Genomic DNA, 14,691 nt, shown 5'->3' on the forward strand with positions numbered 1-14,691 from the left:
GGAAGATTTTATTGTAAGTATGAGGAAGTTCTGAAGATAAAACAATTTGGAGCTTTAATTTCAAAGGTTCTGTTTCAAATCCTTCCTGAGAAACAAGTTATTAAGAAGTTGCCCTTATTTTCAGAGGGGGGTCTGTTTCAACCTCCCCACACCCGCCTTTTGTTTTTGTTTTGTTTTATTTTGTTAGTACCAGTGATTGACCCCAGGGGTGTTCAACCACTGCTGAGCTAACATCCCCACAGTTTTTAAAATTATGATATAGGGCCTCACTAAATTGCTGAAGCTGGCTTTGAAATTGTGATCCTCCTGCCTTCCTCTCTCAGAGCCACTGGAATTACAGGTATGTGCCACTTCATCTGCCTCATCCCTCAGTCTTGATGGAGCTGGGGCTCCATATCATATGACTGACCATTGTTGCATATGTGTACATATCCCATTAAGGAACTTTAATGAAAGGAGTCAGATGCTTATTGCTGAAGGAGGCACAGTCTGAAGAAATAGTAGCTCTATTAAGGTGAAGGATTTTAGTGTTATGTCCTTTAAGAACTCTCTTTCCATAGCCTTCCAACTGTTTATTTTTGGTGTGTGTGACAAGTGACTCCATGTATATTTGCTCCCATCTTTGAGTGTTTTTCTCTGAAGATATTTCTGATTATTTTCTAAGCACATTATTTGTCCTATACTATAGGAACTTGTCCAATGACTCAGGAGACTGAATCAGAAGTATCCTAAGTTCAAAGCCACCCTCAGCAACTAACAATGTTCTCAATTACTTGTTCAGACCCTGATATAACTTTAAACACTATTTAAATCTTATTTTTCTTTAAGAATTTAACCTTTTTAAATGTGGTGTTGAGGCCCATGTGCCAGCACTCTAACACTGAGCTACAACCCCAGGCCAGCAGGCTGTAAATCTTACATTTGCATTTAGTTGAGACCAAATATAAAACTGACATCTCAAATACTCAGACCAAGAAGCATATGAAGAATTTATTTTCCATAAACAGTTCATGGAGCATGCCTATAATCCTAGTGACTAGGAATATTCAGCAGGAGGATTGATAGTTGAAGGCCAGCCTGGGAAATGTAGCAAGACTTTTAATTGTTTTTTCTACTTCAGTTAGAATGCAAATTCCTTTGGGTTAAAGACTTTCTCTATTCACAGCACTCTATCAGTATTGGTTTCAAAGGTTTAGTACATGGTCAGCTTACTCCATAGCTCTGGGTCCAAAATGAGGCATAACATCATGGCAGAAGGCATGGTGGCAGAGGAAAGCACCTCAGAACATTGCAACCAGGAAACAAAGCTCACTGATTTTTAAAGAAGAAAAACTTCTGAAGTTGTTACCAAGTATGACAGAATTTCTGATTAATTTCTGGTGAAGAAATTTGTTAGAAATTTTCCATTGTGGAAAATTTGAATGACTTCATATCTGATTCTGAAGAAGCAATAATATGGGTGGTATTGTAATTCCTGGAGTTTGGGGAAAACAGTTTTTTTGTTTTTTTTTTTTTAATGAATCATTCACAAACTCATTCAATTTTTTTTTTTCATTTTTTATACCGGGGACGGAACACAAGGGCACTCTATCACTTAGGTACATCCTCAACACTTTTCTGTTTTTTTTTTTTTTCATTTTATTATTTGTTTGGTACTGGGACTGAACCCAGGGGCATTTGATCACTCTGCTACAGTCCCATCCCTTTTTATCATTTTTTAAAAAATTTTGAGATAGGTTTTTGCTAAGTTATTTAGGGCCTCACTAATTTGCTGAAGCTGGCCTTGAACTTAAGAACCTCCAGGGCCACTGAGATTATAGGTGAGTGCTATCACTCTCAGCTCATCAAAATTTTAAGACTTTTATTATTTGCATATCTGTTCCTTAATGGGAAGAAACTTTACTGATTTAAAATTTATAAAAAAATGTTCATCAATCAACAGTCAAGTATGAACAAAAATAAATTAACAAAGCTAAAGTATTAAATATTCATAAATATTAAAATTTGATGAAGTCATTAGCAAATATGCAGATGTTAATGCTCAAAAACATAACTGTACTATTATTATTCATTACTCTGGTAGAATGATATATAGATAGATATAAGGGTTTTTTTCTCCTGTAAAATGCATTAATACAATTTTAAAAATTATTATCTTTCCTGTATTCTTGGTGTTGTACTACTTGCTTTATTGTGTGTTTTATTTTTGTATTGTCTTTTTATTACATGTGTATATATGTACATATATATACATGAAGTTTAATAAAAGAAAAAATTTGCTCTGAATTTTTATGGCCATTGTTATTGATTTAATTTCATCATTATTTCTTTTTTTAAAAAATATTTTATTTAGTTGAAGATGGACACAATACCTTTATATATTTATTTATTTTTTGTGGTGCTGAGGATCAAACCCAGTGCCTCATACATACTAGGCAAGTGCTCTACCACTGAGCCACAACCCCAACCCTCATCATTATTTCTTAAAATAATTTTTTATATGGAAGAACTTCTATTAAAAATAATCTTCTTTGTATAAAAATGTTGTAGATACACCACTAAACTTGGTATATAGTTTGTACCTAATAAATATTTGTTAAACAAATGAATTAATTAATTAACATTGAAGATGTTGATGGACACATTATAAGTATCTTATTTTCTCAGAATAATCCACAGGAGATTTTAGAGAGACCTTGCCCCTATTGAGAATGTTGTACCACCCATAGTATTGTCTCCTGACAATACCCAACTCATCCTTTCAGAATGTAACAGCTCATGTCACACATTGCTCAAAATCCTCCAATGACTTCCCATCTAACTCAGAATAAAATTCAAGATCCTTATGGTGACACAAGTCCATATGTCGTATGCTTTTTTTCTCTACTTCTGTGCTGAGAGCCATTATGTGCCCAGCCAGACTGCGGCACTTCTGAATTCATTACTTAAGTCAGGCTGAACTTTTTCTTTCTTTTTTTTTTTAAAGAGAGAGAGAGAATTTTTAATATTTATTTATTTTTTAGTTATAGGTGGACACAACATCTTTGTTTGTATGTGGTGCTGATGATCAAACCCGGGCCACATGCATGCCAGGCGAGCGCGCTACCGCTTGAGTCACATCCCCAGCCCAGGCTGTCCTTTTTCATTGCTATTCTGTCTGCAGGAAATACTCTTTCCTAAATTCCTTCAGAATTTTTCCAAATCACCTTATCAGAGATTCTTTATCTAATCTATATAAATCAGCAAACACTCATTCCATCTGCATATTGTTTTATTTTCTTCTGTAGCATTTGGCACTATGTGGTATTTGTTTTTCTTTCTCTCCTGTAAGCATATGCTTCATGAGAAGCCACTAAGTTTGGTTCTGTACTCTGAAGACCCGCCTGGCATAGAGTTGGTGCTCAGTGAACATGCTCATGTATGGGAAACATAACATGTTTTTCATATGACTATATAGTTATTTTTAAGGCATTGGAGTTGGATATTAAATTCATGTCTAAAATCTCATGTATGCCTGAAAACAAAAATACCGAAAAGTTCTGCACTCAAGTAAACAATTTTCAACTGGGCTATGGAGAATATTCTGAAAGGCTTTATTTGGGATCTGGGTGGTCAATTACAAGGATAAAACTTATCTCTGAAAGACAGGTCACAATCTAATTGCATTAGCTGCCAAAGCGTTGGTCTGAGGGCGGAGAAAGGGAGGGAGCCTGCTAGAAAAAGGCGTAGCGGAGCGGGGTTCTCGCGAGAGAAGTCTAGTTGAACTGCTTTGTCCCTCTGCGTTCTCCGTATGAAAACTGGAGCCGAGAAGGCCCTAGAGATGGCGGTCGTTAGGGTGAGTGAGAATAAACTTGCTTAGTTTCCTTTTACTTTTTCTTCCTTTTTTTCTTTTCTTTTTTTTTAGTGCCGGCAACATTCTAGAAACTCTAGAAAGTCTCCTTCTAACTTCCAAAGGTAGTCCCGCAGAAAGCAGCGGGGTGGAGGCGTGGGCGTGAAAGACTTGGTAACATTAACATTTGAAAGTTCAAGACACAAGCCTCTCCAGAGTTTCCGCAGCCCAGGACACAGCACTCTTCCTTAGTTCCCAGTGGTTGAAAGTTTATACAGCAACATGGTACATTCTGGGAGACCGCTGGGTGAAACTGGCCAGGCAAGAGCTGCTTGCAATAAAGAGAAAACAATCCTTGCAGTTGTCTGGGCGCCCATAGCGTAGTCTCATAACTCTGTAGAGTTTTGTTCAAATATTATTTGAGGTTAAAACATAAAACAGTCCAGTACAGAGACGCCCCAGAGTCTGTGCAGAGTGCAAGTTTATACATGGTGTTGTTAATCTCAGTGTTAATCTCGGTTGTTAATCTATTTCTTTTGAGTTTTATAGTGAGAAAAGTGCTTTTACTTAGGAATCTGAGCACAGGAAGTGACGCAGCTGGCTGCAGTTCCCTAAGAAGGTTTCAATAAAGGTTTCAAATATTTACGTAGCGTATTTCAAGTGTAAACTATTTTTGCTAGACTTGAAGATACAAATACGCATAATTAAGTTCAGCCGAACCTGATTTTTAAGTCAGCCTAGTATCCATCCTGATTTACCATTCTCACTTCATTTCTGCAGTTCTAGCACTCATACTTTATCTGAATTATCACAACATCCTCCTAACTGAATTCTACCTCTAGTCTGGCTCTTGTGGAATCTATTTTCCCCAGTGCTGCCAGAGTACTTCTACCAAAATGCAAATCTGAATATGCTCCTCTGCCAAAAAGTCTTTATGGATACTTCTTTACCAGCCTTGTGGGGTCAAATCACACTCCTATGTCTAGAATATCTCACCCTGCCTTGACTCTCCAGCTTCATCTCCAGACATTTGGAAAACTTCCTTTTTTCAATACTGAACTACTTGCTTCATCCCTCCATGTCATTTTTATCTCCTCTTTTCTGCTGGCCCTTAAGTGTCCTTTTCCATCCTCATCCAATTACTTTCTACTCATAGGTCATGTATTCATTTGACAGATATTTGTGAGCAGCCTCCCCATTTGCTATGCACAAAATAAATAAAAAAGTGTCTCTGTTCTCCCCAGCATAGTTTAAATATTTTCTCTCTGTGCTCTCAGAGACTCTCAGCATACCCCTGCCATAGTATTTCTTACACTACAAAAATAGACTATTTACCTGTCTTTTCTACTGTCCTAAACTAAAATTTCTTACAGACAATAGTTATAGCATGTTAGTTTTTATATTCTCAATAGCCAGCACAGGTCAGGTTTATATTGCATATTCAAAAGTTATACATGATTTAATAAGGCAAAGAGAATAAAAGAGACTAAGCAGTGGAGATTCAATATAGTACAAATGACTATGATTTCAGACTAAGGGAAATGCCTTACGTCAAGAGAAGTACAAGGTGCTCTTAAGGTTCAAAGGAGAAAAAGTTCACACAGAGTTTGAGTAGAATATAAAATGGCTTCATGGAGGAGGTGCAGAGACAGAGGGAATGGTCAGTGGTTATCAGAGCAAATCAGAAAAGTGTTCTATTAGTGAAAGCTAGAGAAAGAAAATCTTTCGATTTGATCATTAGTTCATGACCAGGCCCTGTGCTAAAACACTTTATATGTTAATTCATTTATTCTCAAGACAACTTTATGTGGTAGATATTTATCTTTTTTTACAGATGAAAAACTAATGTTTAGAGTAGTCAAATGCCCAAAGTCATAATGCTAATAAGAGCTGAAGTGAGATGAAAAGTTATTAGAGTAATAGAGATCCTAGATTGTAGGAAGTTAAAGAAAGAATAAGAGATGGAGAAATGGTATTCATTTAGCACCCAATTTGGCTATTTGCTTTACATGTATTTTCAGTTTAATCTATTTGATGGCCCTAAGAAAGGGTCATTAACCCATTTTAAAGATGAAAAACTGATGCTTAGGAAAAGTGCTTGTTGCAGGTCTTATAGCTGATAAGTGGAAGAGCCAGACCCAAACAAAAGTTTTTTTGGCTTCAAAGTCTTCCTGCTACTCCCTGCTTTCTATGGAAACAAAGTGTATATTTAGAGAAGTTTAGTGGTTAAAGGAAGGAAAGAAATTTGGGATGGGGGAGCAAATTCCAGATGAGTCTTTTAGTTAAAAACAGGAGACTTGTTGCAAATTTGAAGATGAGGACAATGTGCCAAGAGCTAGTGTAGATTGCAAGATAATAACATTAATCACTGCCATTATGTTATTTAACATTTAATATAAGGTATATATTTCACTAATCACATTCCTGTGACTTTCTCATTTATATTTCACAGTGGCCCATTGAGTATATACTGTTACTTATCATCTTTAGTTTTTTTTTTTTTTTTTTTGGTAGTTGTAGATGGACAGAATGCCTTTATTTATTTTTATGTGGTGCTAAGGATTGGACCCAGTGTCTCACACATGCTAGGCAAGCGCTCTGCCACTGAGCTACAGCCCTATCCCCCTTTTTAAGTAAAATAATGGTGTCACATTTGTAAAAAAAAAAAAAAAAATTAAAAAAAATCTTTTTAGTTATGATTCAATGCCAGAATATACCTTGACATTATCACAAAATCATGGAACCCCAACCCTCTCCAATGCATTACCCAACACTTCACTCCCAAATGAAGTGTTGGGCCTTCATTTTCTTCTAGTAGGTGCAGGGTTTCTAGTCTAATGTCCTTGATCCATTTTGAATTAACTTCTGTGCAGGGTGAAAGGTAGGGGTGAAATTTCATTCTTCTACATATGGATTTCCAGTTTTCCCAGCACCATTTGTTAAAAAGGTTATCTTTTCTCCAACATATGCTTTTGGAACCTTTGCCTAGTATCATATAAGTGTATTTACATGTCTCTGTGTCCTCTATTGTCTTCATTAGTCTTCATGCCTGTTTTGATGACAATTCTATGCTGTTTTTGTTACTGTAGCTCTATAGTGTAATTTGGGGTCTGGTATTATGATTACCCTGCTTGACTTTTTAAAAAATATTTTTAGTTATAGATGCACACAATGCCTTTATTTTATTTATTTATTTTTATATGGTGCTGAGGATCAAACCCAGTGCCTCACATAAGCTAGGAAAGTACTCCACCACTGAACCACAACCTTACTGCTTCACTTTTCTCACTAAGGATTGCATTGACTATTCTGGTTCTCTTACTTATCCACATGAATTTCATAATTGCCTTTTCTAGTTCTTTGAAGAATGTCATTGGAATATTGATGGGAATTGCATTGAATCTGCATAGTGCTTTTGATAATATAGCCATTTTGATAATATTGATTCTGCCTATCAAAGAACATGGGAGGTCTATCCACCTTGTAAGATCTCCTTCAATTGCTTTCTTTAAAGTTCTATAGTTTTCATTGTAGAGGTTCTTCACATCTTTTGTTAGATTGATTCCCAAGTAATTTATTTTTTGAGGTATGGTAAATGGGATAGTTTTCCTAATTTTTCTTTCAGCACATTCATCATTGGAAAACAAGAACACAATTGATTTATGGGTGTTGATTTTATATCCTACTTTGGAGAATTCATTTATGAGCTCTAGAAGTCTTTTGGTGGATTTTTTTGGTTCTTCTAAATTGAGAATCATGTCATCAGCAAACAGATTATTTGAGCTCTTTTCTTATTTTTATCCCTTTAATTTCTTTCTTTTGCCTGATTCCTCCAGCTAGAGTTTCAAAGAATATGTTGAGTAGGAGTGATGGAAGTGGGAATCCTTGTCTTGTTCCTTTCTTTAGAAGAAATAATTTTGGTTTTTGTCCACTCAGTATAATGTTAGCCTTGAATTTGTTACATATAGCTTTTACAGTGTTGATGTAAGTTACTTCTATCCCTAGTTTTTCTATTGTTGTGTAATCATGAATGGGTACTGTAATTTTTCTAATATTTTTATGTATTTATTGAGGTAATCATGTGATTCTTTTCCTAAAGTTAGTTATGTGGTGAATTGCATTTGATTTCTGCATGTTGAACCCAACTTGCGTCCCTAAAATGAAAAACACTTTATCCTGATGCATTTTTAATGTGCTTTTGAATGTTGTTTGCCAATATTTTAACAGGTATGGAAACTAAAACTTAAAATGGTTCAGTAACTTCCTTAGTAGTAAGTGGTAGAAGTAGATCTGAAGTAGTACGATCTAAATCTAGAAGCTGCACTCAACCTTATTTCATAAAGAGGTGGTAAAATTGAAAAGACAAATGGAGGGATTACCCCTGGCCAAAAGGATCCTTGGCTTTGTAGGCCAGGATAGGTAGATCAAAGGTGAAGAACATAACAGAAAGATTTAAAAGAACAGAGAAGGAAAATGGGAGACCTCATATTGGATGTCTGTGTCTTCCCAGTGTAAGTTCATCTAAGAGAGGAAAAGTAGAACGTGTCTTTAGGAGTTCAAGAATGGAAAAGGCTTGGATATGACATTGTAGGCAATTTATTAAGGCATCAGTAGACATCAAATAAAATACTTGCATAGAAGTGAGGGCCTAACTGATGTTATCTTTACTGTTGTGACTTTCTCCAGAACTAGGCAATCCCAAAAAAGCAAAAGGAGAAAATGGGTATGCACAAGTGCTGAGTGTTGGCAAGGTAGGAGTAATAAATGACATGGGGAATTTATCCAAATTGTTGTCCAGACTGAATAAAGATACAAATGAAAATGGATCGAAATGATGGCCTAGAGTACTAGGAGATTGTCAGACATAGTGAGAAAGATGAACAAGCTCCAAGAACAAGGGAGATACAAATGGCATTTAATTTTAGTGGGAAATTTTCAAGTACTGAAGATCTTGGAAATGAAAGCATATCTAAATTGTAGGGTAAGGTGCTACCAGTGGTGCATGCCTGTAATCCCAGTGGCTTGGGAGGCTGAAGCAGGAGGGTCATGAGGTCGAAGCCAGCCTCAGCAGTGAGAGGTGCTAAGTAACTCAGTGAGACCATGCCTCTAAATAAATTACAAAATAGGGCTGGGGATGTGGTTCAGTGGTTGAGTGCCCCTGAGTTCAATCCCCTGTACCAAAACAAAAAAAAAAAAAAAGAAAAGAAATGGCTAAGATTAGTTCAGCTCTTGGGGGTTGAAGAAGCTTAAGGAAGCATCTGTGATCCAAACTTCAACTTATAGTTGGACATCAGCAAGATGGCAGAATATGACTCTCCAGTGTTTATCCTTCCACAGATATATCAGTTCAAACAATTGTCCATGTATGAAAGTAACTTCATAAGTGCTTTGGAAACCAAGTGAATAAAGACAAATTTAAGAGGGTGGAAGGTCAGTTTTATAACACCTACACAATCCCTTCTCCAACTCGAGGCAATACGAGGAGAGAGAGACCCTCTGCTTGTGCTATAGTGTGGATCCTAAATGTTCTCTAAAAGCCCATGTGCTTTGTTGCCATCCTGTGGTGCTATTGAAAGGTGATTAAACTTTTAGGAGATGGGCCAAGATGGGCCAAGTAGGTCATGTGTGGTGTACCCTTGAAGGATACATTGGTACCTTGACCCCTTTCTTTTTTCGATATGGATGTTATGAGGTGACAGACTTTCTTTTACTCAAGCTCTAGCCATGATATACTTGGCTACCATAGACCCAAAGCAACAGGACCAAGCAAACTTAGACTAAAACCTCTGAAACTGTCTATCATCTTTTTTTTATTCATTCAAATTGAATGAATGCTGTGTAGTTTTCAGTTAATACCTGTAAGTTTTGGGTATTGTGTTATAGAGCTCTGTATCTTATTCAACACTTCTGATTCCTGGTAAAGAAAAGAACAGTAGTGCCTTGTTAATTCCAGTAGTTTATATAGTCAAAGGTTCCTTCCAACCTCTATTGACATACCTGAACAAGGATGGAGTTTAGGAGGCCTACTGGCAGGCCTCTGATCTTACTACCCTGGCTTGGAGGGGTAGGGGTATTTCCTTACTGCTCCCCTCATGGCTTCCATGAATAACACAAGGCTGGGTGGGAGGCTTTTTATCACCAATAGTGGTGAAAATTTTGACTATCCACTAAGTCTTCTCTGGTACCCTAGTGGGGAGTTGGAAGAATGCTTCATTACCACTAAGAGTGCATAGATGCCCAGGCCCCCTATATGGTTTATACTGACATATCGTGGGACAGGACTCATTACTGCCTTGTAGAGATAAAAGTCTCAAATTCTCTAAATTCTCTAACATGAACCTAGATTCATGGGGAGTGTTAGAATACCTTGTTTCAGTCTTCCCAGGATGGATATTTCTGGTTTCCACTCAACCTTTGCTTGTGGAGGTGACTGTATGGTTTCAATTTTGTCTGTTGTATCTGGCTATAGTAGAGTTGAAGTTTTCAGTCTTGCTAGGGTGCTTCTTTCCTGGCCTTTTGGCTATAAAGAATAGATTTTTTCTTGGGTATTTGTGAACACTGATTGCCATTTCAATGTTACTGGCTTCTCCAGCACCCAGCCCAAGATCTATGAGGCAAATAGAAACTCAGGGACCTTTTAGCGACCAGGGAAGCCAAGGAAGGTGGATTGTGAATTCAAGGTCAGGCTCAGCAACTTAATGAGACCCTGTCACAAAAAATAAAAGGGTTGGGGAAATGGATTAGTGGTTTAGCACCCCTGGCTTCAATCCCTGGCACCACAAAAAAAAAAAAAAAAAAAAAGAAACAAAATCCTAGGACTTCATTGCCACATCATTCCTCAGATATCGAGATCCCTTTCTGGTCCATCTTCTTTTCTCCAATTTTCAGTGTCTACACTGAAAATTTGTTTTCTCTCTAATGTTCTGGGTTTTGAGCTATAATGAATGGGAAGAATTGGAAAAATATATTGACTGCATATTTTCAGAAGTAGAAATCCTCTATCATGTCTGTCTTTTTTTTTTTTTTTATAATTATTCTGTTTATTTGGAAGCAAGGACAGTTTTCCACTATAGTCTGTTTATCATATAATATAACTGTTAAATGGTAAAAAGGAAGATCTCTATTTCTGGAGTTTTTTTCAAGTCCTGAATTTCTTCTCAATCTATAATGAACCAAACACAAGATCAACACTTCTTATTGGAACTATTTTACTTACTTGAGGTTTTTTTTTCAGATCCTGAATTTCTTCTAAATCTACAATGAAATAGCCATGGTATTTGGAACATTGCTTCTGAGATAGACCCATTTGCCAATGAGAAAATCCAGTTCCAACTGGGGAAATTTAATGAGTCCCAGCCTTTTCAATTTAACATCATACCCACCTTTAGAAAAATAAATCCAAGTATTCATCTGGTTTGAAGGAAAAGAGTTATTTATGACTTTATAAAAAATGGAACTATGTAATGTAAAATTCCAAAAAAGTCAAATGGTGCTACATAAGACATTTTTGTTTCTTTTTCTTAGGAGAAAGAAGTTATATGGAAACTTCCATGTTTTCTTCTACTCCTCTATGTATAAAGTTGAAGGCAGGTCATGTTATAGGGTACATCACACCTTCTTAACTAAAAAAAAACTACTCATGCTACTTTTCTTTCAGCTTTGGCCACATAGAAAACATAATATCCTCTATGACTCCACAAAACAGAATAAATAAAATTGTAACACAGCAGCCTCTCATTTACGGAGGTGAATAGGGTCGCATCACTGGACTCAAACTGGATTGTTTGCTTTTTACCATTCTTTCAACTAAATGTAAGCATGCATTTAGCTGCTATACAATCTGGTGCTTCCGCAGAAGAATGAAAAAATTTAAAATAATAAATGTTCCAAGGCTTGAAAAAAATAAAATATAGTCTCTTTCTCTAGAACAATCCCTCCTTTCATCCAAATGTGGATTTACACATATAAAAATATGCATTTGTACAGGATCTTCTTAGGTATTTCATATATGAAATCAATCTTGTTTCTTGTCTTTATGCTTTTTATCACATCAAAGTCTTAACTGCAAAACTGGATCTTTGTTTCTGTCCAGTAAATCTGTGTCACAAGATGAACCAGAATTTAGAGATATATGTAACTTTCTAACATCTCTTTATTTTCAAATTACAACAAATATTTGGAATTTACTGCTGCTGTCTCAAATGTGCTTATCATAATAGTGGCTAAAACTGGAAGATTTATTTTTTTAAAAAACCCATCTATACTTGTCAGTTATTAGTCTTCTTGTTTGGAGCAAAAGGCAAAGAATTAAAAAAATATCATGATTTAATCATCTATTTCAAATTAAACAGCCTTCAGCTTGTAAAATAATTCTTGATAATGGAGCAATAATTCTTGATAATTGCAACAGAAGACTCGTATCAGTTTCTTTTTTCTTCCTGGAGAAGTCAGCAGGATAACTGCATCCTAAGGGCTGATTTCTGTGTTAAATCTGAAAGGGGGAACAAAAGAAAAGTAGTCTTTTCCATTCCAAATCATTGAGGAAATGTATATAAAAGTGTCCATATTTCAGTAGGGAAAGTGGCCAGATAAAAGAAGTAGGACTAGCCTCTATAGAAGATAACAGAAATACCTGCCATGTCCTGAGTCCATAGTTTTGTTTTGAGGTGAATATAAAAGCACCTAAATATCAGGAAAGTGTTTGATGTCCTGTGTGATAAGTATTCTTGACTGGTCCAGTAGAGCAATTTACTCACTGCCTGCCCTCGCCCTTACCCAAGGCCCAAATGGCCAGATGGCCAAGGAGTTTCTCACTCTGCCATCTTCACTTCTCACATCTCCCCTCCATCATGTCTTTTTAGCATCCTTTTCTTGTAATATTTGTCTGAGTCCCACCCTAGAGGGTTATGTAATCCTTGAGAACAGGAGCAACCTTTTTTTATATTTATATCCCACATGCCTAAATATATCACCTGCCTAGAGCATAATGTTTAGGAAGTATTTGCTGAATAAGCTAAAACTTTGAATAACATTAGATCTCTTATCCATTAGAACTAATAGCTTTGTTAAAGAATAATGAATTAAATTAATAGTTCAGAATGTGTTTAAATCTTGAGGGTTGATGATATAACTCAGTTGGTAGAGTGCTTGCCTCCCATTCACAAGGCCCTGGGGTCAATCCCCAGCACCACACACATAAAAAAAAATCTTGAATTATTCTGTGCTTTTGTAGATTGACTGACTCATATTCTTTGTAGGTAAATTTTTCCAGTTTGGAAAAAAAATTTTGGGGGGTACTAGGGATTGAACTCAGGAATGGGCACTCGACCACTGAGCCACATCCCCAGCCCTATTTTGTATTTTATTTGTGCTGAGTTGCTTAATGCCTTTCTTTTGCTGAGGCTGGCTTTGAACTTGTGATCCTCCTGCCTCAACCTCCCAAGCCGCTGGGATTACAGGCGTGCACCACTTCATTGGCCCCTGGAAAACCTGAAAATGGGCCTGTACTCTATCTCTGCCCTGCAGGTAGAATAGATCAATTCGTTCTTTGTGTCACCACAGTACATACCTCTTTTATGCTGCTTAGAACTATATATTACATGTATTTTTATGTTTTTCTTGCTGAATAAACTGTGATGTTCCTTAGAAACACAGACCATGTTTCATTCACTTTTGTAACTCAGACTTTGGAAATATAGTATATAGCAGACACTAATATTTGTTGAATGAATGAATGAGTGCATTCTGTGATGCCAATATAAACAAGTATAGAATTTATAATTGAATATTTATACTTATGAAGGAAAGTTTACTGTAATTACAGATTTTAAAATATATTAATTTCTAAAACCAGGATAATATTAAAGTGTAATATACCTATTTTTTTTCAAAATTCCATTTGAATAGTTTACTTTTTAAAATGGCTTTTGCTAGTGTTTTAAAATTTGAGCATTTATTTCATATTAATGTATTTGTAGGAAGAAATATTAGAGCAAATAATTACAGTTTTCTAAAAATAATGAAATACATCAAATCACAGATGTAAGAAGCAAAGAGAAAACCACCTAGAATATACTACACACATCACACCCGCACACCCACCCACATACACACATCCTATTCCACTCTACACATTTTGTTCAAACTGAGGGAAAAAAAATAAGTCTAGAAAACATCCACAAGAAAAAGATGCATTACATAAAGGGGTGCAGAAATGAAAAATACAGCATGCTTTCAGAAACACAAGTCAGAAAATGTATCTAAAGGAGAGTATTCTTTGTAATTGTGCTGTAACTAAGGGTTGTTAAGTTGTACTTCTTTTTTTAAAATTTTTAGATGTATGGAACTTTATTTTATTCATTTATTTATATGTGGTGCTGAGAATCAAACCCAGTGCCTCACACATGCTAGGTAACTACTCTACCACTGAGCCACAGCATCAGCCCCAAATTGTACTTCTTACTTGCTTTTCTTTTGAACAATTGAGGTATCTTTCAAAACAAAAATAAACTCCAATACCAAAATCTCCATTTATGCTAGTAGAGGAAATATTTGACTGTGATCTATACTGTATTTTATATAATATTTACACTAATGTTTGGCTTCAAATTGTGGCATACAGTTACTTCTTTGGGATTTTATCTTTGATATTATTTTATGATAAGTGTTTGATTTATCCTGAATTGGCTATCTCTGGTATTCATTTATATGCAAGAATTCTTTATTGTATTAAGACTGAATTATCTAAAGATTCTAGCTCTACGAAAGGCTTCTTCTGTTCAATAATTTAATGATACTGATTCAATAACAAGTACAGTAAGGATGCAAACATATTTTACAATATAACTTTTGCTCTAAGGAAA

The 14,691-nt window shown here is 35.8% G+C and overlaps 1 protein-coding gene across 2 annotated transcripts in view; it reads left to right on the plus strand.

Moving 5' to 3' along the window:
* Window positions 1-3,753: 3,753 nt before the first annotated feature.
* Apool (apolipoprotein O like) overlaps window positions 3,754-14,691 on the plus strand; it is a 75,560-nt gene continuing 64,622 nt past the window's right edge. For both annotated transcript variants that reach the window (XM_077107167.1, XM_077107168.1), the window contains exon 1: window positions 3,754-3,835. In XM_077107167.1, coding sequence (XP_076963282.1) covers window positions 3,791-3,835 — 45 coding nt within the window. In that variant the 5' untranslated portion in view covers window positions 3,754-3,790. The remainder of the gene's footprint in view (window positions 3,836-14,691) is intronic.

This window comes from Callospermophilus lateralis, chromosome X, assembly GCF_048772815.1.
Source record: "Callospermophilus lateralis isolate mCalLat2 chromosome X, mCalLat2.hap1, whole genome shotgun sequence".
NCBI lineage: Eukaryota > Metazoa > Chordata > Mammalia > Rodentia > Sciuridae > Callospermophilus > Callospermophilus lateralis.